Genomic DNA, 26,226 nt, shown 5'->3' on the forward strand with positions numbered 1-26,226 from the left:
AGAAATCCTTTCATTTGTTCATTCTTTCTTTCAGTCACTTGTTTGTAACGTTTTTACCATTCTGTTCTGTGCCAGGACTGGAGCTGCAGAAATGAGTCAGACGCTGCTCTTTAGGAGCTTGCAGACAAGACAGAATGAGACCCTGAGGTAGCGCAGAAATGATAGAATGAACAGGAGTTGATGTGGGACATGAAGGAGAAGTTAGGAGGATACTGAGCAATGTTTCCACCTGGCCATACTCTGTGGAAGAGAGCCCAGAGATGGCTTCTTGTATCTCTAATCCAGAAGTACACATAACCAGAACCCTCCTCCACTCCAGGGAGAGATTTGTGAAATTTTTTATTTCACAGTTGGTTTTCATTTTTGCTTTGTTTTTTTGAAAAGCTACAAATGATAAATTAAAACTTCAATTTTCAATTGTACATTAGTAAAAAAAATTGGCTGTAATGGCCTTTATCTTCCTGAAATTGGCTTATTTTGTCCTGCTTAGTGTCTATTAGAGCCTTTGTCTTAAGTTTTTCAAGAGGTCACATCCACGTTGTTGGCACTGCATAAAAGGCTTCGAGTTTGTGTGTGTGTGTGTGTGTGTGTGTGTGTGTGTGTGTGTGTTTTAAGGCATAAATGTATACATTAAAATGGTCTGCTTTTACTCAGTTCTTTTCCCTCCACTTCTGCAAAGTTGACGCAATTCCTTCCGATTGTGGAAAGGTCTACAGGAACAGCAGTGGTGTGCTGTTTCCTGTGGACAGATTGACTGACTGGTGCATCTGCTTGGCTTGAGGTATGATGTACCTTGTTTTCAAGTTGAGAAATGTCAGTATATAAAGGCTTCACCTAATATGGAGTACAAGAGGAGAGTTCAGTTCCTTCCTTGATGGTTGTTAAGGAGGCTCAAGGTGAACATGTCCTTCAGTCTTGAAAAACTTAATCTCATTCTTTGGTTATGAAGCTCAGTTCCAGTGAAAAACTATTCTATTAGGCAAGCACAAGAACAATAATGGGGGGTTTTGTCCTGGGACATACCAGAGTATTGATTATCTGTGTTTTTACAGTTAAAGTTGTGTAAAAGTGTCTTTGTCAGCCTTCCTTCTCAAAGTGTCATTCAGCAACCTTTGATTAAGCACTTAGTGAATGCAATCCCCTGTGCTAAATGTTGGGGCTGTCATGATATAGTAGACATGGTCTCTGACCTCAGCAAGCTCGGAGTTTGATGGGGATAAAAAGATGAAAAGCTAGAGGACCATACCTTCTAGGAAGTGATAGTATATGCAAAAGCACAAAGACATGAAAGAGGATGGGTCTTATGGGGGATGTGGTTGAGAGGCAGGAACATGGCAGGGAAGGAGGGTGTTAAAGAGGGATCAGACTCTGCAGAATCTTTCTAAGGTATTTGGGCCTCATTCTGTAGACAGTGAGGAAAAAGTCACTGGAGTGTTGTAAGCAAAGAGTGTTACGATCACATTTACTCTTGACAATATTTCCTCATTACATATACAAGTATCAAGTGGAGTCCACAAGCCAGTGTCATACCACTGTTACCAGAACGTAATGAGGTAAATATACAGATCAAGAGTAAGTTTCAGCAAATTGACAGAATAATTCTATGTCTATTACATCTAATATTTTAAAATGTGGGCTTCTACTTAGTACATCTTTTTTTTTTTTCTTTCTATTTTCCCAGTAGTTCATTTGTATTGTATTTCACAGAAGTATCAGTCTATAATGGAGTAAAAATTTTAAAACAAAAAACTGATTTTATCCTAGAGAGTTTGAGAAGCAGTGCTCTAGAGAGTGGACTGGTTTGGGGAGCCTGAACCCAGAGATACTAATTATGAGGTTGCTGCAACACCTCAAGCAAGAGAGCATGAGAGTCTGAACTGACATGGTAACAGGAGGCATGGATAGAAGAGGAGAGAATAAAAAGCTATGACAGAAGTCATATTATCAGAACTTGGAGTGAATCAGCGTGAAAGCTGAGGAAGAGGGAAGAGTCTTGAAGAGCAAATGCTCTTTTGAGAATCTGCTAAAAGTTGGAACCTTGCCCTATGCTTTACTATGAGCTTCTCCATTCCTATTTCATAGGGATGTTTCATATATTTTTTACTATGGTTATGTGTTTTTAATATTTTTAAATATTTTATTTACAATTCCTATTTGTTTTGAGTATAAGAAGAAAGGAGGTGTATGTATGTGTTCACTTTTCCATCTTGATCACAAGTTTCTCCACCATTTTCCTTAGGCTTCAGATGCTTCTGTGATGCCGTAGGCCTGGCCCTGGTAATACTGCCAGTGGGATAACCAGTTACTACCAAATTAAGTCCAGGAAGTATTCAAGCATACTATATGGTCTCACTTATGTGAAATTCTCCAATAGACAAAACTAAATTAGGGTACTATAAATCAAATCAGTGGTTGCTTCAAGGAGGAGGAATTGACTGCAGAAGGGGCATGAGGAAACTTTCTGGGGTGATGGAAATGATTGGGTCTTTAAGCATTTCTCAGATTTGATCTGAGCCTTTCACTCAATTGCAAAGTATACCTCATTAAAAAAATTTATTTTAATAGAAATAGCCAGTAAGCATAAGATGTTCAACCTCCCTCATCCAAAAAACAAATCTCAGTATTCTAAAGAAGTTTCAAGGCTTAGTGTGAACTATAGAATGCTGAGAAGAAATGTAAGGTGCTTTTATAGTGGAAGGATTGTGTTAGTTTTCTTGGGCTGCCATAACAAAGTACCACAGACTGGGTGGCTTCAACAATAGAAATTTGTTTTCTCACAGTTCTACAGGCTGGAAATATAAGATCAAGGTGTCAACAGGTTTGGTTTTTCTTGAGATCTCTCCCCTTGGCTTGTAGATAGCTGCCTTGTGCTGTGTCTCACATGGCTTTTTTTCTGTGCAGGCATATCCCTGGTGTCTCTTCCTCCTCTTATAAGAACACTAGTCATCTTGGACTAGGGCCCTTCCCTAAGGCGCCCATTTAAATTTAATACCTCTTTAAAGACCTTATCTCCAAATACAGTTACATTCTGAGGTACTAGAGGTTGGGACCACAGCTATAAATTTGGGACAGGGGGAAACACAGTTCAGGCCATAACAGATTGGTATCCTATTTTTTACCTACGGTGTATGATGCAACAATTCTAGCTATGCTTAAAAACTAATAGTGTAGCATAGAATCACTCTTCCCATCCCCATGCCTGAGGAATGGAAAGAACTTAGAGAAGTTCCTTCCTACAAGAATCATATATGATTCGGAAATCACAGGTTGAATTCTAAAATGGTTACTTAAAATTCTCTTTAAAAAACCTGAAGTGATTTAAAAAAAATAAAAAGATATAGCTAAAATAGTTAGATATTAGAATATCTTGTATTATATTACTGAAGAAAAATATTCCAATAGAGGAAATTTTTGTGGAAGTCAATTTGTCTCATTAGGTTGTAATTAATATTACAAAATTACGTGGCTTTTTGTAAGTATTGCCAGAAATTTCTGTATGAAATATTTTTTCCTCCACCTGGAGTGCATCGTCTCTTCCCCCTTTCTCTTGCCCATCTTAAAACCTCAGCTTCCTTAGAGAATCCTATTCTGACACCTTCCCCAATATACAATTTGGTTCCTTCATTATTCTCATAGAGAGCCTTTTCTTTTTCTTCAAGGTACTTATCATAATTAAAATAATCTTATTTATGATTATCTGATTAGTGTTGGTCTCATCCTCTAAATTTTAAGCTTAATGGGGACAGCAACCCCATCTTTTATGTTCACCACTGTTGACCTACATTTCCTAGCACTGAGTAAGCATTCAACAAATATTTATAGAATAATCAAACCAACAGAACGTTTCAGACTACAACTAAATAGTTCATTTGGTTATAATTTTATGCCTGGGAAATTGGGCTAACTTCTATTTGTATTTCTGTCTAGAATGTGGCAGATCAGATTGCATTTCAAGTTGCTGGTGGATTAACAGCCCTTGAACACATCCTTCAAGTAGTGGTCCCAGCCACAAATGTGAACACAGTTTCACGATTTCCTCCTAAGTAAGTACAGTTTTTAAATCCATCTTTCACGTTTCATTTGTGAGTCATTTCTGCCCTATGGTTTCCATATGGGGAACCATAAGAAAATTGTATGTGTATTCAGGCTTGAATAGCAAAAGCTTACACTCCCCATTAGAGAGAAAAATAGAAGTGCTCGACTTTACTTACAAAACTCAAATTGAGCCTAAAAATCCAAATGAAGGAAATCTCTTTGGTCTATGACCTGCTCTAATCCTAAATCAAGAAGAATTGATGAACTCCTGGGCAGTTCTACCTGCTTCCAGAAATTGAACAGAAATGAATAATAGCAACAGAAGGTTAACTTTTTGCATTGCCTGTAAGAAAAAGGCGAGTAAGTACATTAACAAAGGCCAGAGCTGTGAAATTTGAAGAAGTCCTCAACATACAGGAAGAACAGTCTAAGGCCAAGACTACCGTAGTCTAGAGTCCCAGCCAAATTACTGGGAACTGAATTGCACTTTGGTCTCTAACTGTAAATTGCTCTTTGTCATAAAGATCCTGTGCAGCATTTAGACCTAATATCTGCTTTCCTATTCTCTTAAGTCACCCTTCAGTCCCTCGCCACCTAGGATATAATAGCAGACAGTGTTTTTTCAGATGTATTGTATTCTGGGGTTGTAATTTGTACAATTTCTTGATATTTTGTGAAGACTCTTATTTGCAGTTTAAATGAGAAATTTTGACAAAAGTTCATTTATACCACTGAAAAATTTTTTTAATACTTAGCACAATAAAAGTGAAGGCTTCATTTGTCCATTGGATCTAACAGGAAACAAATTACGAGAGTATGTTTTCTTTTTTTCTGAGAGACATTTTGGTAAATTAGAAATAGCTATGGCTTTGGAGTCAGACAAACCTTAGTTCCAGTTTTACCTCTGCCAGTTACTAGCTGGGAGAATGTGAGCAAGTTCCTTAATCTCACTGCATCTATTTCCTCTTTTGGAAAGATAGGGGTAATCATGTTCACCCCACAATGCTACTGCGGGGATCAGTTGAAATAACGCATGTAAGAGCTCTTTGTAAACTATAAAGTGTTTTATAAATGTTAGATAAGAGTTTTTTAAGTAGTAGTCTTGCCTGGTTTAAGACAGTGTCATCTAATTAACATGAGATATTTCTGAGTACAAACTTTTTGACATGGAAGTTACTTTGGGTTCCTGTGCTCTACTGACAAAGTAGAGATTAATGAAGGAAGGTAAACTTATCCTTTAAGTTACGGTATCTTTCTGTTGAACAAAAAGTTCCACATCAGGCAGCATGGTATACTGAAAAATGTATGGGCTCTAGAGTCAGATCTGGGTTTACATCTCTGTTTTTCACTTATTAGCTGTATGACCTTGGGCCAAATTACTTGTAATAACTGAATCTCAATTAAATTGTAAGACTAATACCTACCTTGTAGAACTGTTGTGAAGAATAAAGTGCATGTGTTTACTAAGTCCATACACAAAGAAAGCAATTATTATCAATGTTTTTTGTTACAGTTATTGTTTTGACTTTGTATTATACTGCTTAATTACTGAGTTTTAAATCCTTAAGTCTTTGTCACTTTGGCTTCTAATAAGTTATAATCTATTAATTTTACTTGGACATTTGTTTTTCATACTAAGTTCTACCTTCCTCTTGGTAAATTTTAGCTTAGTCTGTCAAGGTCCTTTTTGGATCTTGATTTGGCCTCTAATTTAGCTTCTTTTTCTTTAACTTTGTGCCAGCCATAAAAGTGATCTGTAAAACACGTGTGTGTTCCTCTAATCATTGAAAAAATATGAGCGGGTCAGGGAACAGTTTGGTTTAGCATGTATTATGCACTGTCTTACCAAGTACTCCATTTGTTGTATTATCATCTTTCCAACTAGATTGTAATTCCTTGGGATCAGAGACATAGTAAATGCATAATCTGTAGACCATATGACATCTTAGTCAATATTGTTTGAATACATGAATGCATACTTTCTCTGAGGGACGAAAGTAAAGCAGTAAAAGAGTGTACTGCACAGAATCGAGTATTTGATTCTGTGGACTTACAATATGACCCCATCTCAGCCAAATAGGGCCCTCCTAATTTTGACTACCCTGTTAGCTGGATTTTAGGCAATGTTTTTTATTTATTCTGTCTTTAAGTTTCTGCAGGTTTGTAACTATGTCATGTATCTGTGACTGTTTCTTATTCAAAAGGCCAAAGAGAATTCTAGAACTATATTCTTGGTCATTGTCCTTATCACAGTTTTAGAATCAGAGCATACTAATAGGTATAAGATTGCCCCCATTTTAATCTATGAGGAAATCAGATCTTCCATACTGCTGTTACCTTTATAAAGTATACCTATTTATTCATATCAAACAAATTAGTAAAGTTGCTTTTTTGCTTCTTTATAGTATATGCTTTTATCTGCCTATAGTAAGTAAATCAGCCCTACTCAGGTAAAGCAGTAGTCATTGAATTTAATAAAAAAATAATTTAGAATGACATGAAGTAGAGATTTGCTCACTAGGAAGATCATTTACAAGATGTAACAAATTTATTCTCCAAAATAAAAGAAAATAAAACTTGAGACTATGCAGTTTTCCACCAGTTTATCCAAGTATTGCATTTACTTGATCCTTTGAGTTGGGGAGGAGACAGAAGCTAACATTGAGTGTGTCATCAGTGCTAAGCACTCTGCTAGATGCTCTTTAACATATTACCTAGTTTACGCCTAACAATCACCAGCAACCATGTATGTGGACCACTGCCAGATGTGAGGGTAGGGAGAAATCATGTTTGGGGTATGACTACAACCTGAGAGAACCAGGATATCTCATTTGAAGGAGTGTTTTTTCTTTCCACGTGGCAGAGAGAATGTTCAGAATTGTGCTCCCATGACTACTGAGGTTTTATTCCCAAAGGCTTCTTTTCCCTTCTCTTGGTTTTGTGTAACAGAGGCTGATGCAGTTCATCTTATAGTGGAAAGATATCCTGTTGTGTTTCAGAAGCAGATAAATAATCTACAGCTTCCGGTCCTGATGGCCAGGGAAACTTTTCTAGGGATTCCCTTGTCAGGATCAGTTGTTTGTATGTGTAGACATGGGAACGGGATTCCCATACCTAGGAACCATTCAAAATAGACCCTGTTCGGGCCAGCCCGGTGGCGCACTGCTACAGTGCGCCGCTTGGGAGCGCAGTGGCGCTCCCGCCGAGGGTTCGGATCCCACATACAGACCGGTTCCCGCTCACTGGCTGAGCGAGTTGCGGGTGCGGCACCGAGGGTTGCGATCCGTTGTCGGTCCCGGTCCGGTATGGGCGCAACACTGAGGGTTGCGATCCGTTGCCGGACACGAAAAAAGAGACAAAAAGACAAAAAAAAAAAAAATAGACCCTGTTCTTGGGGAGTTTACAGTCATGGAAAACGAGATATATTAAACTCTAAATATCATTAGCAGTAGCCTGTCGTATTACCTTTATGGAACAGCCACCTTGGTAGTATACACAAGACTCTTCATAAAAGGAATGTTTTTCTACCTATCCAGTGTCAGATGCCTGGCCTCATGTGCTTGCTTCTTATTCTATTCTCTTGACTCACTTGGTTCTTCTCTTTGGGGTTCAACTACTGTAAATCTTTGCCTTTATCTTCACTTTGCAACACAATCTAGACTCTCGCAGTTTTCTTTATGAACTTCCTTCCTTATTACTATCTCATCTCTCTTCTTGGCTTGCCATAGTCACCTCAGCTTCCTTCCCGTTTGTTGTATCCTTTTCATTCAGGGGTTATGAGTACTACTTGCTCTAGGCATTGCATGTATATAAGCATATTTTAAGCAGCTATATTTTATGCCTTGTGATGCTTCCTTCAATGGCTATAGCTGATTAAACTCTAAAGAGAGTATATTTGACTCAAGAACAACCAATCTGTAGACCAGCCAGCAATATAGGATTTATAATCCAGTGCAAAATGTTAAGCTGGTCCAGTCAAGTTTCTCTCTCAGGAATTTGCTGTTGGGGAATTGCAAAACTTCAAGTCATTTTTTCTTGGGTATTTGAATTTGAAAAATCATGTAGAGTAACTTCTGGAATGGCCATTACAGAGTTATGTGTACTCCAAGTTTAGTAGGACTAAGGAAGGTCATTTGGGGGAAAAAAGAGAAAAAGAGAAAAGACCAGAACTGCTTCATGAGAGAGAAGGGGCTGGAAAGGAAAGCAGACCCAGTCTCCAGAGCTGGCTTTGTTCCTGCCCTCCTGAGGCCTGGCTGTTCATTTTCTCCTGGATTCATGCAAACGTTCCCAATAGCCTTACAGTAAGTGGCTCTTTTTACCTGAAATGAAAGCAGATCCAGTCTCCAGAGCTGGCTTTGTTCCTGCCCTCCTGAGGCCTGGCTGTTCATTCTCTCCTGGATTCATGCAAACGTTCCCAATAGCCTTACAGTAAGTGGCTCTTTTTACCTGAAATATTTTGATTGAATTTCTGTCCCTTCCAACCAAAAGAACCTGATACTTTTAAATGCAAATATTAAAGATTCTTTTAACTCTAGATGGGGGGGAATGTTTGACTGTGCTATAGACCTTCCTTGTGACTTCATAGTTGTTTTTTAAATATTTTCATATCAAGGAAGAATGAACGAAGGCCTACTGTTTGAAGGAGGAATGAAGAGAGAAAGTATGCTCTATAAGTTCTCTAGGGTATAGTTCTTTATGAACATTAAATGCTCTTACGAGCAGAAGCTGGCTGAAGTTTCCTTTTTTCTTCTGACCCCAGTTTGAAGAATCTGTATATGAAAACAATGTACATGAAACTTGCCATCCCTCGATCCTAAGGTAAACACATTTAAAAGTAACTTCTCTAGGGTGAAGATCTTACTTCCTATTTGAAGAAAATAAAATATATTATGAACAATATATAAGTTCTGTAAGAACAGATAACAGTGTTACTCATGCTCATTATAGCTCTCAATTGTTACTTTCTGTGGGGGTTTTTGGTCCCAGACTGGTTACCCCATCAATAACTTTATAATTAATTTGGCCTTAGTTTGAAACCCAGGAGCGTTGTCTTGTATTTATAAACCACTAAAAAGTGTATTTCCTGAGACCCTGCTCTCTGAGTCTTGATCATAATGGCATAGTCCAACATTTTAATAAAAAACAAGATTGTTCTTGAGGACCTTAATCACTTCATTAATTATTTTTCTGAAATTAGAAGCCAGTTGCCTATTTTGAAGGTTAGATTGGTTAATATGATTGGAAGGTGAGAAGATAATAAGAGCAGTTACCCACATACAAGTGTACTTCAAAAACTTCGTGGAAAAAGGGAATTAAAAGACAATATGAATCTTTCCATGAATTTTTTGAAGACCCCTTATATACCTCTCTTCCTCACTCCTCTCTCTCTTTCTCTCTCTCAAATCCTGTCAACATGATGCAGCTCAGAACTTTAATCCCATAGATAGAAGATAAAGCTTTATTATATATTTTTAAAACCAAATAATATGCCTTTAATATTAGATTTTATAGCACAGCTTCAACTGCTAGGAGAAAGATGCAGCATGTGTAAAAGATAAATGATCCTTTGTTAGTTAAATCATTTTACAGTGCTCAACAAAAGGAAGAAAATTATTGATTTATATCACTTCAGGGCAGGCTTTTTTGGAATTGCAGTTTTGTTCCTTTCGGGCAAACTAGGAAGTATCTCCATATTATCCATCTACCCCAACATATGATATACTCAAGTAACAGATGCATTTTTTCAGGGCACTGGATCGTTTCTTATTCCTCTTTCTCTCACCACTAAGAAATACAAAGCTATGAGAGAGAGAGAGAGAGGAAAGAGAGGAGAGAGAGAGATTGGAGAAGCCTCAGACGTCCGCCTGGCATGGCCATGCTTTCCAACCTACGGTTTCCAAGGACCTTTTGGCTGGTTACCAGGAAAGAGAGGAGAGAGAGAGATTGGAGAAGCCTCAGAGGTCCGCCTGGCATGGCCATGCTTTCCAACCTACGGTTTCCAAGGACCTTTTGGCTGGTTACCTAGCTCATAGACCTGCGTGAAGGGGTCTGGTGACCCAGCCTAGCGTGTGAGGGGTCTGGGGACCCAGCCTGGCATGTGAAGGGTTTGTGACCCAGTCTGTGAACGGGCTTGAGGGGTCTTTGGGCTTCAGACCCAGCCTTAGCTCAACAATCAGCCCAGTCAGCAGGATTACCGGCAGGTAAAAGAGCCCGACAACTGACATGGTCGCCTAGCTTTGCAGGAAGAAACTAAAGCTTAAAAAGATTTATGAATGAGGAGGGAGGGAGGCTTTGGTAAGGGGCTATAATAATCAACCACAATGTATATCGACAAAATAAAATTAAAAAAAAAAATAAAAGTGATTCTGAAGTAAGAAAAAAAAAAAAGATTTATGAATGACTTACCCTCTGTCATCAAATTAGCTAAGATAAGACTGAGTGTCCTATTCTGGTATTCTTCCTTCTGTACCTTGTTGCCTACATGGTATCATCAAAGAGGTATTATCAGTCTTCAAGTATTTGTTGAATTTCTTATATGCTGAGATATGAATGATTTTTGTCTTCAAAGAGCTTACATCATCAATAAGGTATTCTATACTATATAACAAAACAAAATTAAATTATTTAAGACGTAAGCAGAAAGTACCATTTTGTTCAGAGTTTGAATCTAGGAGGGTCCTTGGTTGGATCTCGTATAGAGTTGGTATTTACAGGGTGATGATGGCTGGACTTTTGTTTCTGACTTGTGAACATAAAATGTTCACTCTTTTAATGAAAGTAAAATACCTTTTTATTGATATCTCATTTTAAAAATCACTGTCATCATCCCTGAGAGTTGCTGGGGTTTGTCGTTTGTTTGTTTATTTAGTTTTTACCTTTTGGTAGGGGTGGTATTGTTTGGTTGACTGATTTCGGGGTTTGGGTTTAGGTTTTTTGTAGTTGTTTATCAGTGTGGGTGCAGGAAAAGCATTGTCTGTGGAATCATTTTTCTCACTTAGCAGGCTAGGGACCAAAGAGGAACTGATCTAACAGAAACTGGGAAAGGTGAACTAGAAACCACTTGTAGTTATTTGTGTATAAGAGACAAAATGTTCTGGGAAAATCTAGCAATGGAGTCTAAAAAAGAAATACAACATTTCTGTGTATCTTAAACACCCTTTTCAGAACTCAAATCAACTGGCAAATATAGAGTAAATTTATCATAGGATTTACTTCCCAGAAGTAACAGATGTAGATACTAAGAAGTTGGAACCCATGTGCCACCTCATGCATGTACTACTTCATAGGCCCTAAGTAAACATTAATAAAATAGTATTTGCCAGTGTAGGTGAAATGTAGAATATAATCCATTGTTAATAAACAATTGCTTATTTCTAAGGAGGATTATTTTAATATAAGTACTACTTCATAGGCCCTAAGTAAACATTAATAAAATAGTATTTGCCAGTGTAGGTGAAATTTAGAATATAATCCATTGTTAATAAACAATTGCTTATTTCTAAGGAGGATTATTTTAATATAATTCAAAATATCTATTTTTAGTTCAAGGTTTACTAAAAGTGAATAACTTTCCCCCAATAGACAAAAAAGTAAAAAAATTTTTGCAAGCTAATTAGCTGTAGTGATTGATAAATACTCTTCTCCATTTGACATATTGAGGCATTTTGTTTATGTCTCAAAAGGCTTTACAGAGATGGTTATAGTTGACAGCTGTTGTACCACTAATAAGATTAAAGTAAAGAAATTAGCTCTGTCAACTTTAATCTGCTGTTTAACACTGCATACCACCTGGGGTCTTCTCCAGGGCCAGCATATTTAACTGTGAATTTAAAAATTACATAACCAGATTCTACTTAAGGACATATCTAAAGGCTTGCTAATCATAGCTGTCTTATTAACAAATTTATGTTAGCAGTAAAAATAATGCTTTAGCACTAGAGCTTAAAATCACTGTATTAATTTGATGCTTACTCTACATTTTTAAATGTATTATTGTAATCTTTGAAACACAACACTTTCTCAATGGGAGGTTAATTTGAGGATATGCAGAAAGTCTAATTAGGTTGGTGCTTAAATATATATGAGTATATGGTTACCCATCTAAAATTAGAATATGTCTCTGTGGAATAATTAAATTGTTCTATTTAAACCAAGTTCACCAATTAAACAAAAACTCTTGAAATAACATATCTAGTTGAAGATTTCTTACTCCTTACTCTGAGGCATCATTATAATTAGAAAAATAGTTTAATTCTTAAATTAATTTTGGTGTTATTAAAATGTTACATTTTGTGATATATGTAGTGTAATAATCATTTGTGATTGTTATGTTGAGTTTTGATCCAAACTCAAGTATAGGATGCATATAGTTTACATCCCCACAGTGAAGATTGGTTCATCAAGAAGCATCCTTTAAAGACCCCAGTCTTGAGCTGATTTACTCTTCCAGGATGTTGGGTTCCACTACTTTCCCCACCCAAAGTGTTCCAGCATCAGAAAGGACAGAACTGTGAGGCAGGGAAGATAGTATGGGTTTGTAGTATTCACATCACAGTGCCAGTTGAGAAATTTTTGCCCTCCATTCACAACTCACATCTAATCCAAATGTCCCATTGTCCACTGCAATAAACAAAAAACAAAAAAAACCCTTCCCAAATTGTGTCACAAGTCCAACTTTTTGTGGTCACAAAAATGTCAAAATTCAATAATCTCTCTCTTTAAATTTTCTCCATCCTTCTTCTGTTCCCTAGTTTCTTGATGAGAAAACATTTCTTATTAACCAAGGCTTGTTTATCTAATTATACTAATTTAATATCTTCTAATTTTATCAATAAAATAATAACATTGAAAATATTTTCATATATGTAGGACCACATTTAAGACTTTCTACAAATACATTTTTCATTGTCAAATACTATTTTTCTTTACTTCTATTTAACATGTTTTATTCTGATCAGTACTATACACTTAAAATCAATTTGGTACAGCAGACCCAATGAACATTATTAAAATGAGACTCCATTAGCAAATTTTCTCCCTTGCTACCATAAATAACTTTATAAACATAATCAGATAGCACTTTTTCACTTTTTCCATGGAGTCTATAAGCACTCCATGTTGTTTTATAATTTGAAATTCATTGTTTCAATAGCATATCGTCATGCTACTTTCCGTGCAGATGAACTAGGAGAGGGATCTGATACTATAATTTGTGTTTGTAAATGAGAGCTGTTTTTGCTTGTTTTAAAATTTTAAAGATCATAAACCTTCCACATGCTTTGTAAGCTGAGAAGTGTGATTTCTTTACCTCTTTTGGAAGAGGAAGAAGTTATTACAGTCATTCATTCTGTCAGTCAGTATATTTTTGAGCCTCTGTATGGACAAGGAAGTGTTTTAGGTGCCATGGACACATCATGGAACAAAACAGACAGTTAAATATATGAGCAAATGATTTGAATAGACACTTCACCAAAGAAGATATACAGATGGCATATAAGCATCTGAAAAGATACTCATCATCATTAGGAAATGCAAATTAAAACCACAGAGAAATACTTCAACATACTGATTAGATTTGCTTAAAAAATAAAATGGATAATACCAAGTGCTGATGAGCATACAGAGAAGTCGAACCTCTCATGTAGTACTGGTAGGAATGCAAAATGGTATAGCCACTTTGGAAAGTGTGTAAGTTCCTCAGGAAGTTAAACATATACTTACTATATGGCCCAGCAATCCCACACTTAGGTAGTTACCCCAAAGAAATAAAAATATATGTTCTCAAAAAAACCTGTAAATGAATATTTATAGAAGCTTTATTCATAATTACCGCAAACTGGAAGCAACCCAAATATTCTTCAACTGGTGAGTAAATAATAAGCTATAGCACATTCATGCAATGAAATACTACTCAGCAATAAAAAGGAACAACAATCTTGAAAACGAAGAACAAAGCTAGAGGCATCACACTTCCTGACTTCAAAAAATTACAAAGCTAAGTAATTAAAACAGGATGATACTATCATAAAGACAGACATATAGACTGATTGAACAGAATAGAGAGTCCAGAAATAAACCCATGTATATACAGTCAGCTAATCTTCAACAACATTGCCAAGAATACACAACAGGGAAAAGACAATCTTCAACAAATGGTGCTGGGAAAATTGGATATCCACATGCAAAAGAATTAAATTGGACCCTTATCTTATACCATATACAAAAATCAATAAGACTTGAACATAAGACCTGAAACTGTAAAGCTCTTAGAAGAAAGCATAGGAGAAAGCATTCATAACATTGATCTTGGCAATGAATTCATGGAAATGACACCAAAAGCAAAAATAGACAAGTGGGACTATATTAAACTAAAAAGCTTCTACACATAAAAGGAAACAATCAACAGAATGAAAAGGCAATCTAGAGAATGGGAAAATATTTGCAAACCATATATTAGATAAGGGGTTAATTTCCAAAATATTAAAAAAAGAAAAAAACAAAACAAAACCTCCCACAACTCAATAGCAAAAAACAACTCTTAAAAATAGTTTTAGGGGCTGGCCCGGTGGCGCACTGCTACAGTGCACCACTTGGGAGCGCGGCAGTGCTCCCGCCGAGGGTTCGGATCCCACATACAGACCGGCCGCTCACTGGCTAACAAAACCTCCCACAACTCAATAGCAAAAAACAACTCTTAAAAATAGTTTTAGGGGCTGGCCCGGTGGCGCACTGCTACAGTGCACCACTTGGGAGCGCGGCAGTGCTCCCGCCGAGGGTTCGGATCCCACATACAGACCGGTTCCCACTCACTGGCTGAGCGACGGGTGGGCGCAGCACCGAGGGTTGCGATCCCGTTGCCAGTCCTGGTCCGGTACGGGCGCGACACTGAGGGTTGCGGTCCGTTGCCAGACACGAAAAAAGACAAAAAGGAAAAAAAAATAGTTTTAAAAAACCTGAAAAAATAGATATTTCTCCAAAGAAAACATACAAGTGGCCAACAGCTATATGAAAAGATGCTTAGTGTCACTAATCATCAGGCAAATGCAAATCAAAACCACAATGAGATATCACCACACACCCACTAAGATGGCCAGTATAAACAACAACAACAACAACAACAACAACAACAAACAAGGATGTGGAAAAATTTGAACCCTTATGCACTGGAATGCGAAATTGTGCAACCACTATGGAAAACAATATGGAAGTTCCTCTAAAAAATAAAAATAGAACGACCGTATGATCCAGAAATTACACTTCTGGGTATTTATCCAAAATAATTGAAATCAGGATCTTGAAGAGATATCAGCACTCCTATGTACATTACAGCATTATTCATAATAATGAAGAGGTGGAAACCTACATGACTATCAACAGATGACTGGATAAAGACATTGTGTTATATACATACAATGGAATATTATTTAGTCTTAAAAAGGAAAAAATAATGCAATATGTGACAAAATGGGTGAACCTTGAGGACATTATGCTAATAAGCCAGTCACAGAAGGACAAATACTGCATGATTCCACTCATATGAAATACCTAAAATAGTTAAACTCATAGAAGCAGAGAGCAGAACCACCAAGGAGTGGTTGCCAGGAGCACTGAGCAGGGAGCGGAACATGAGAAGTTGCTAATCAGTGGGTATGAAGTTTCAGTAATACAAGATGAATAAGTTCTAGAGATCTGCTATACAACACTGTACCTAAAGTTAACAATATTGTATCGCAAAAATCTGTTGAGGGTAGATCTCATATTAAGTATTTTTACCACAATAAAATAATTTTTTTTTTAAAACGAACAGACTACTGATGCATGCAACAACATAGATGAATCTCAAATGCATTGTGCCAAGTGAAAGAAGCCAGACTCATAGACTACATAAGACATGATTTCATTTATGTGACATTCTGAAAAAGGCAAAACTATAGGAGTAGAAAACAGATCTGTAATTGCCAGGGGTGAAGAGAAGAGTGGACTAGAAAGGGAATACCCAGGGGAATTTTGGGAAGTTATAGAACTGCTCTGTCTTTATTGCGGTGGTGGTTTCGTAACTGAATGCATTTGTCAAAACTGTGCACTAAAAAGTGTGAATGTTAACAGTGTACAAATTGTACTTCAGTTTTAAAAATTACATATTAAAAGAGCAAAAAAGTACATGATTTAAAAGGGAAAGAAAATTTATTATCAGATTTTTCAATAGCAGTACTTTATTTCAGAAGGAAGTAGAGTAACATTTTAAATACACTCTGGAAAAGAAGATATGTGCCAAGCACTGTATATCCAACAAAACTTACCTTCCCTTATAAAAGGCACAGACCCAGTGTTATCAACATGGTTTAACTCAGGGAATATTGGTCCCACAAGCCCTTCCTAAAAAATCTACAAGAGAACAAACTTTAGACAAGCAAATGGCTGCATATATTGGCATAAGGACTGGTAGTGAGCATTAAAAATATAAATATTTACAGGACTCAGACGAAGATTGAGAGGGAGAGAGTGTAATATGAAGTAACTATTTGCTCAGACAGTGTCACTAGTATAATAATTTAAAAATTAGGAGTAGGGAATAAGTAGAACATATGCCAAAACATTTTAAACTGTTTTCAGTAATCATAATTGGTGGTGGTACTATTAATACTGTTATTCTCAAACTGTTGTGTGTTGTAATGTAGCATAAAACGAATGAGTAATTATAGGTATTCTAATTCTATTATTCTCTGTGCCCTTGAGAACCAGCCCTCTCAGTGTAAAAGAAGAGAGAGCTTTTACATAAAAGGTACTAAAGAAAAAAACTTTTTAGTTGAGAATTTGAATCTGAAATATCATTTTGTACTCACAACATACTTTATCTTGGGAGTAGGTATAGGGGGTCCTAGATCTATTCATTCTATTTATATCTATTCACTGAGAAACATTGATCACACCAGTTGCACTGAGAATTCCTAGGGCCAGATTATGGGTTTGATTTATTATTTCCCATCAAAATAAACCAATGTTCCTTGGATTAGTGTCTGATTCCGGGTCTGGAGCAAGAAATGAGCCTGAAACCTCTTGTCATCCCAGATAAAGTGATGTTCTCAAAGACTGCAAGGGTCCAGTACAAGGATCATAGCCCATGGGCCATAGATGGGACAAATTGAGCTTCAGTATGGACGAGAATTGCAGTGGATTAAAACCCATCCAATATGCCTAAATCCATGAGTTTTTTGATTAATAGATTTTACTTATTAGTGAAGTTTTAGATTTACAGAGAAATTGGGCAGAAAATTCAGCATTCCCAGATATTTCCTCTTCCTGCCCTGCCTTCAGTTTCTCCTATTATTAACATCTTGCATTGGTGTGGTATATTTTTACAATTGATGAACCAATATTGGTATATCGTTATTAACTAAAGTTCATAGTTGACATTAGGGTTCACTCTTTGTGTTGTATTGTTCTGTGGGTTTTAACAAATGCATAATGTCATGGTCTACCATTATAGTATTATACAGAATAGTTTTACTACCCAAAAAGTCCCTTGCACTCCATATATTTATCCCTCCCCATCTCAACCCCTGGCAACCACTGATCTTTTCACTGTCTATAAAGTTTTGCCTTTTCCAGAAGGCCATGTAGGTGGAATTATGCAGTATATAGCCTTTTCAGACTGACTTCTTTCACTTAGCAATATGCATTTAAGGTTCCTCCATGTCTTTCTGTGGCTTGATAGCTCATTTCTTTTCATTGCTGAATAATGTTCCATTGTACGAATGTACACAGTTTGTTTATCCATTTATCTACTGAAGGACATCTTAGTTGCTACAAGTTTTGGTAATTATGTAATTTGGTAATTAATAAAGTTTCTATGAACATTCATTTGCAGATTTTTGTGGGGACATAAGTTTTCAACTAATTTGAGTACATACGTGGGAATGTGATTTTGGATCACATGATAATGACTATGTTTAGCTTCCTGAGAAGCTGCCAAACTGTCTTCCAAAGTGCCTATTTCATTTTGCATTCCCACCAGCAATTTTTTTTTCATTTTAAAAATTTATTTAATGTTTACGTAGGAAATTATTTTCACAACATACAAATGAAAGAAAACATCACAAATTGAATTTAAAGCCAGTAGATAAGGAACAAATTTAACATGCAAAGATTAACATCCTTAATGCATAAAGAACTCCTAAAAATGAATTAGAAAAATCTTAACAGAAATTTGATGAAGGACCTGAGCAGACAAGTCACACACCCAAAAGAAACAGAAGTGGCTAATAAATATATTCTAAGATGTTCATAGAAATGGTAATTAAACAGAAAAATGACATTTTTCATTTCTCAAACTGAAAAAATGATACTGTATAATACTGGCACTATGAGAGAAACAATGTCAAAATCTAGTATAAGTATAAATTGGTAAAACTTTTTTGAAAAACAAATTGGATTCATAAATAGATGTCTTTAAAATGTTCATACACTTTAAACCAGTTATACTACTTCTTGAAACTGTAAGCAAATAATCAAAGAAAATATATATTTTTTAATGTGGAAGGCAGTAATATAAAGGTAAAAAATTGGAAATAAACTAAATGTCCATCAATATGAGAATAGTTAAATAAAATATGGGCCTCCATAAAATATAATATGTGCACTTATTAAAATCATAATTTTCAAGAGTATTTCAGACAAATTTTCAAGATGAAATATTAAGTGAAAAAGGAGGATGAAAAACTGCACTGAACATAACTAGATATGTTTATTAAACTCCGGATATACCTCAAAAGACTGAAAAAAATTTTTTTATTTTTTATTGTTTTGCTAAAAGGGAAATTTATTTAATGTAAATGCATACATTAATAAAAAAGAAAGATCTCAGGATATACCTCAAAAGACTGAAAAAAATTTTTTTATTTTTTATTTTTTTGCTAAAAGGGAAATTTATTTAATGTAAATGCATACATTAATAAAAAAGAAAGATCTCAGATCAGCAATTACCTTTGCACCTTAGGAAAGTAGAAAATGAAGAGCAAACTAAGCCCAGACCTAGCAAAGGAAGTAAATAATAAAAATTGAGAATAGATAAAAGAAATAGTTAATAGAGAAAAATCAATGAAAGCAAAAGTTGGTACTTTGATGAGATCCACAAAATTGACAAACCTTTGCCTAGATGGACTAAGAAAAAAGAGAGAAGACTCAAATACCTAAAATCAGAAATGAAAGAAGGCTCATTACAACCAAATTTACAGAAATCAAAAAAGTAATAAAAGAATACTATGAATAACTGTTGGTCAACCATTTAGATCATCTAGATGAAATGAGTAAATTCCTAGAAACACACCACCTACCAAGACTGAATTATGAAAAAAACACAAAGTTTTAACAGAACTATAGTTGGTAAGATGAGTGATTATCATTTTTTTGGTTTGCTGATGCAGGACTCCCTTGAGGATTTCTTGCAGGGCTATTTGTGTGGTGGTGAACTCCCACAGTCTTTGTTTGGAAAATACACTATTTTCCCCTCATTTCTGAAGGCGAGCTTTGCTGGATACAATATTCTTGGCTGGCAGTTTTTTTCTTTTAGTATTTTGAATATATCATCCCATTTTCTTCTGGCCTGAAGAGTTTCTGTTGAGAAGTCTGCTGTTAGTCTGACAGGGGCCCCCTTATAGGTGACTTGACACTTTTCTCCTGCTTCTTTTAAGATTCTCTTTTTGTCTTTGAGTGTTGCCAATTTGACTATTACGTGTCTTGGAGAGGATCTTTTTGGGTTGAATCTGTTTGGGGATCTTTGAGCCTCCTCAATCTGAAGGTCCATGTCTCTCCCTATACCTGGGAAGTTTTCCATTATTATTTCATTGAATAGGTTTTCCATTCCTTTTCCTTTTCCTCCCCTTCTGGAACACCCATGATTCAAATGTTTGTGCACTTAAGGTTGTCTGCTGGCTCTCTTAGATTTTCTTCATTTTTTAAAATTCTTTTTTCATTTTTTTCATCCACCTGGGTTGTTTTGAAAAGGCTATCTTCAAGATCAGAAATTGATTCTTCTGCTTGGTCTAGCCTGCTGCTTAAACTCTTGGTTGTGTTTTTTATTTCATTGAGTGAATCTTTCAGTTCCATGATTTCTGCTACATTCTGTTTTAAGGTATTAATCTCTTTGTAAATTTCCTCCTTCACATGCTGGATTTTTTTTTTCTCATTTCATTATGTTGTCTGAGTCTTCTCATATCTCAGCAAGTTTCCTTAAGATTGTTGCTCAGAATTCCTTTTCAGTCATTTCAATGGCTTCCTGCTCTATAGGATCTGATATTTGAGAATTACTATATTCTTTTAGTGGTGCCGTATTTTGTTGGATTTTCATGTTTCTAGTATATCTACGTTGGTGTCAGGTCATCCGGGAGAGCAGTTGCTTCTTCTATTACTCTGGAAAGGGATTTGAGGAGAGAGACATCCTCCTCTTCTTCCATTCTCTGCTGGTGACACTCCCTGTGTCAGTGCAGTTGAGTGTCTGGCAGGCCACCTGCACAGTGGCTGTGACTACTCCTGTGGCAATTTCCATGGCTGTGGAGGTGGCTTTGGTGGGCTACCTGCACAGAAGTGGTGTTTTCATCATGCTCCTGGCCTGCTTCTGGATTGGGAATGCTGCCCTTGGCTCCTGCCTAGGCTCCGTGGGCGTGCTTTGCTGCTTGCCTGCTTCCTGGCAGAGTGGGCTGTTGCCCTTGGCTCCTGCCTAGGTCCCCTGGGCATTCTGTGCTGCTTGCCTACTTCTGGGTGGAGGTGTCTGCTGCCCTCAGCTCTTGTCTAGGCCCCCAGGTGTGCTCTCCATTCCCACCAGCAATGACTGAGAGTTCCTGTTGCTCCACATCCTTAACAACATTTGCCGATGACAAGTGTATTGAATTTTAGCTGTTCTAATAAGTTTATTTTGGTATCTTGTTTTAATTTGTAATCCTCTAGTGACATGTAATATTAAGCATCTTTTCTTGTGATTATTTGCCACCTGTATTGTCGAGGTGCCCTCTTGGTCAGCCAGGCCCGGGCTCTGGATTTCCCTGGCCGTGGCCACCGAGTGATCCACGGCAGAATCCCTATTCCCCCCAGGCAGAACCAGATAAGTTGCCCTCTGCGGCGTAAGCCGAAGAAGGATCCCCGAAGGTGGGTGAGTGCACCGCCGCCTATTCAGCCCGCAAAGGAACACTCAGACATGGTGGGGGTTCCATCAAGCAGTTCCTTTTATTGTCTTTTAAGCACTTGTATTTATATCTAAGCAAGCGGGGATTTCCACATTGAGAGCCAATCACTGGAAAGGTCACATGTGCACGCGCTTTACTTTCGTATGCTTAGCCTATTGATCATGCACTGATCACGAGCGCGGAAGAGCGCAACTACCAATAAAAATTTTTGCGGAACTAAAAGTGACACTTGCCCTTTGCTTCCTCTAGGCACCATCTTGTGTGGACCATGTGGGTGGGGAACTTAAAAAGCCGCCATTTGGTGTGGCCTCCTTTCACCCTGGCAATTGCTATAGCAAGTGGAGTGGTTGCAGCCCAACACTGTATATCCTCTTTGGTGATGTGTCAGATCTTTTACCCACTTTTTAGCTGGGTTCTTTGTTTTCTTATTGTTGAATTTTAAGAGTTCTTTGTACGTTTTGGATATAAGTCCTTTATCAAGTATGTGTTTTGCATATATTTTCTCCTAGTGTGTGGCTCATCTTTTCATTCTCTTAATAGTGTCTTTCACAGAGCAGAGCTTTTCCTTTTAATGAATTCCAACTTATTTTTTTTAATGGATTATGCTTTTGATGTTGTATCTAAAACCCCATTGCAATACCCAGAATCACCTAGATTTTTCTCCTTTGTTTTCTTCTAGAAGACTTATAGGAAGATCCATTTAGGTCTGTGATCCATTTTGAGTTGATTTATATAAAAAGTCAATGTCTAGGTTGATTTATTTTTTGTGTGTGACTGACCAGTTGTTCCAGCCCCATTTGTTGAAATGGCTATTCTTTCTCCATTGGATTGCCTTTGCACCTTTGTTAAAGATCAGTTGACTATTTGTATGGGGATGAATCTGGGATCTCTGTTCTGTCCCATTGGCCTGTTTGTCTTTTTTTTTTTTTTTGCCAGTACCACACTTTTGACTTCTATGGGTTTATTATAAGACTGGAAGTCAGGTAGTGTCAGTCTTCCAACTTTGTTCCTCTTCAATATCCTGTTAGCTATTCTGGGTCTTTTTCTTTTCCATACAAACTTTAGAATCAGTCTATCAGTATCCACAGAGTAACTTGCTTAGATTTTGACTGAGATTGCATTGAATCTGTAGATCAAGTCAGGAAGAACTAACATCTTAAAATTATTGAGTCTTCATATTTATAAAGACAGAATGTCTTTCTATTTATTTAGATCTTTGATTTCTTCTTATACGTATTTTGTTAGATTTATACCTAATTATTTCTCCTTTTTGGTAGTAGTGTAAATGGTATTATATTTCTAATTCCAAATTCCAATTATTCATTGCTGGTATATTGGAAACCACTTGACTTTTGTCAAAGTTGTATCCTGCAATCTTGCTGTAATTGCTTATTAGTTCCAGGAGGTTGTTTTGGCAATTCTTTGGAATTTCGTACATGGACGATCATATTGTCTTCAAGTACACTTTTATTTCTTTCTTCCCTATCTGTGTACTTTTATTTCCTTTTCTTGCCTTACCACGCTAGATAGAACTTCTAGTACAGTGTAGGGTAGGGGGGATGAGAGAGGACACACTTGCCTTGTTCCCAGTCTTAGGGGGAAAACATCTACAGTCACATACCACATAACAACATGTTAGTCAATGATAGACCACACATATAACCGTGGTCCCATAAGATTATAATGGAGCTGAAAATTTCCTGTCACCTAGTGACATCGTAGCTGTCATAACGTCATAGCTTAATTACTTTTTAAAAAAATAAATTTAGTGTAGCCTAAGTGTACAGTGTGTCTACAGTAGTGTACAGTAATATCCTAGCCTTCATATTTACTTAACACTTATTCACTGACTCACCCACAGCAACTTCCAGTCCTGCAAACTCCATTCATGGTAAGAGTCATAGGTGTACCATTTTTTTTACCTTATTCTTACTGTACCTTTTTATGTTTAGATGCACAAATACTTACCATCGTGTTACAGTTACCCACAATATTCAGTACAGTAAAATGCCATAAGGTTTGTAGCCTAGAAGCAATATATCATATACCATGTGATGGAGTTTGGATGTGTTGTCCCCTCCAAAACTCATGTGGAAATTTGATCTCCAATGTGGCAGTGTTGGAAACTGATTGAGTCATGGGGGCGGATCCCTCATGAATGGGTTAATGATCTCCCTGAGGGAGGGGATTAATGAGTGAGTTCTTGCTCTATAGGTTCCTGCAAGAGCTCATTGCTTAAAAAGACCCTGGCACCTTCTCTCTCTCTTGCTTCCTCTCGCCATGTGATCTGCTTGTACCCACCGGCTCCCTGCCACTTTCCACCATGAGTAGAAGCAGCCTGAGGCCCATGCCAGATGCAGCTGTCCCAGAATCGTAAGCCAAATAAACCTCTTTCCTTTATAAATTACCCAGTCTCAGGTATTTCTGTTATAGCAACACAAAACGGACTAAAACACCATGGTACCACATAATATACATACAGCCTAGGTATGCAGTAGGCAGTGTCATCTGGGTTTGTGTAATTACAGTCTGTAATGTTCACACAATGATGAAATTGCCTAAAGATGCATTTCTCAGAACATATCTACATTGTTTGGTGACACATGACTATAGTTTTATACTATTAATTTTGACATTAGCTGTAGTTTTTTGAAGATGTTCTTTAAAATCCATGAGTTTTTAATATTTAAAATTAATTATAGGCTGAGGTTGCAGAGTTTCTCCCGTCGAGCAGTGTCAGTTGAAAGCGGTGTTATGGAGGGTGGGCGTTGTGCTCTTCACCCCTCTGTCTTTCCTTTTCTCCTCACCAAACCGTGCTGCCGCCGCAAGATGGTGAGAGCAGCACTGAGGATGTAGGATCAACTCTAAACCAGGACATTTCTGAGGATACTGAGTGTTGAGGGAAGACATTGGGAGAACTTGCAGAGATCCAATTTTGTAGAATCACATGAAACCCAAGAAACCACAAGAGATCTTAGAAGAAAAGGATTCTTCAAGAATTGTGAGTGGAGTAAGAAATCTACTAGGCAGCCCAGCCCCATGAGTGACCCCCGGCCCGGCCCTGCTTGTGGGGTGGACGCCCACCCGGCCTCCGCCTGCCCCACCGGGCCACTCACTGGCCCCAGGGCTGCCTCCATTTTCTCGGGTGGTGACAGCTCCAGCCCGGCTCGGCCAGGCCTGTCCTCCTTGCCCAGCTAGGCTCCTCACTGAGCCTTCCCACTTGCTTGCCCCGGCGCAGGGCTTCTGGGGGCCTGCGGGCCGGCCTCCCCTCCCACTCACTCCACAGTTCTCTGGCGGGGCTGGTGGCGTGGGGCATCCCCGGCCAGAGTCGGGAGGGCAGGGAAGTGCGGGCCGGGCTGACTGTCACTCCACTGCACCCTGGGCTCTGGTCCCCGGTAAACTTCCTGTTACCGGGAGGCAGATACCATCTCTGTGGCCACCAGTTTGGAAAAACGCCTAACCGATTTCTGGTAAGGAATAGTGTGGTCGGAGCGTTCCCGAGTTCGCTTGAACCTGCCAGAGAGCTGTCTGCGGGCGGGCACCGGAGTCGGTCCGCACCGGGGGGATTCAAAGGTGAACCGTGTGCTGCGGGCTCCTCCCCTGAGGAGCTCACGCTCTGGTGTGGGAGATAAGACAAGTACACAAATAAGCGCCATACCAGGAGGAAGGTGATAAGTCCTGAGAAAGATCTACACAGTGCTACAAGGCACCCAGAGTGACCAGTCATCTGCACCTAGCAGGAACCTGGAAGACTTCCTGGGCAAGGTGGTGCTGAGCAGGGACTTGAAGGCCCAGCCAATAGATGAGGGTTGCAGAAGACACATCCCAGCCCAGCTCAGTGCACACAGAGCAGAGAGACGTCCGGCTAGGGAGGCGGAGACTCGACAGAAACCACACACCCTGTGTGGCCGCAACTGCGTGATCCAGCAGCCCAGGCCAGAGTGCACGGAACAGGGATAAGTCTGGCACGGGAAGTGGAAGCTCAGCATAGAACACACACCCTGCGGTACCTCTTCATGATCCAGAAGCCCAGCAGAGTCCAAGCTGACTCTCCCCAGAGAGGGCCAAGACCCGAGGCAACCACACACACAAGGTACTAGAGGCCAACTGAGCAGTCATGGAGGTAGCCATACCAAATTGGCAACCACAGCAACATCTTAGTTAGTCAATAGTCTCAAACCGGTGGACTGTGAAACCCCCTGCCACAATGAATAAACATCCAAGAAAAGATACCAGAAATACAAAAAATAAAGTACACCACCAGAAGTTAATAAATCTCAAAGTCCAGTGCGATGCCGAGCAGGGACTTGAAGGCCCGGCTGATAGACGAGGGCTGCAGAAGACACGTCCCATCCCAGCCCAGTGTGTACAGAGCAGGGAGACATCCGGCTAGGGAGGCGGAGACTCGGCAGAAAACACACACCCTGCAGGGCTGCCACTGTGAGATCCAGCAGCCCAGCCTAGTGCACACAGAGTGGGGAGACGTCTGGCTAGGGAGGCAGGGACTCGATAGAAATCACACACCCTGTGGGGCCGCCACTGCGTGATCCAGCAGCCAGGGTCAGAGCGCACAGAACAGGAAGAAGTCCTGCATGGGAAGTGGAAGCTCAGCAGAGACCACACACCCTGCGGTACCGCCCCCTGATCCAGCAGCCCAGCAGAGTCCAAGCTGACCAGAGAGGTGGCTCCCCGGAGAGGCCCAAGACCCGAGGCAACCACACACACAAGGCACTAGAGGCCAACTGAGCAGTCACGGAGGTAGCCATACCAAATTGGCAACAACAGCAACATCTTAGTTAGTCAATAGTCTCAAACCGATGGACTGTGAAACCCCCTGCCACAATGAATAAACATCAAAAAAAGATACCAGAAATACAAAAAATCAAGAAAGTACACCAAAAGTTAATAAATCTCAAACTCTAGATCCTATAGAACAAGAAGCCCTTGAAATGACTGACAAGGAATTTTGAGTGATAATTCTAAGGAAACTGAATGAGATACAAGAAAACTCAGC

The 26,226-nt window shown here is 38.4% G+C and overlaps 1 protein-coding gene across 1 annotated transcript in view; it reads left to right on the forward strand.

Annotated features, from left to right (window-relative positions):
- SCAPER (S-phase cyclin A-associated protein in the ER) overlaps positions 1-26,226 on the forward strand; it is a 396,020-nt gene that overhangs the window by 242,848 nt on the left and 126,946 nt on the right. The window contains exon 16 of the mRNA XM_008574198.1: positions 3,928-4,043. Within this exon, the coding sequence (XP_008572420.1) occupies positions 3,928-4,043 (116 nt within the window). The remainder of the gene's footprint in view (positions 1-3,927; positions 4,044-26,226) is intronic.

This window comes from Galeopterus variegatus, unplaced genomic scaffold, assembly GCF_000696425.1.
Source record: "Galeopterus variegatus unplaced genomic scaffold, G_variegatus-3.0.2 Scaffold1012, whole genome shotgun sequence".
Taxonomy (NCBI): Eukaryota; Metazoa; Chordata; class Mammalia; order Dermoptera; family Cynocephalidae; genus Galeopterus; species Galeopterus variegatus.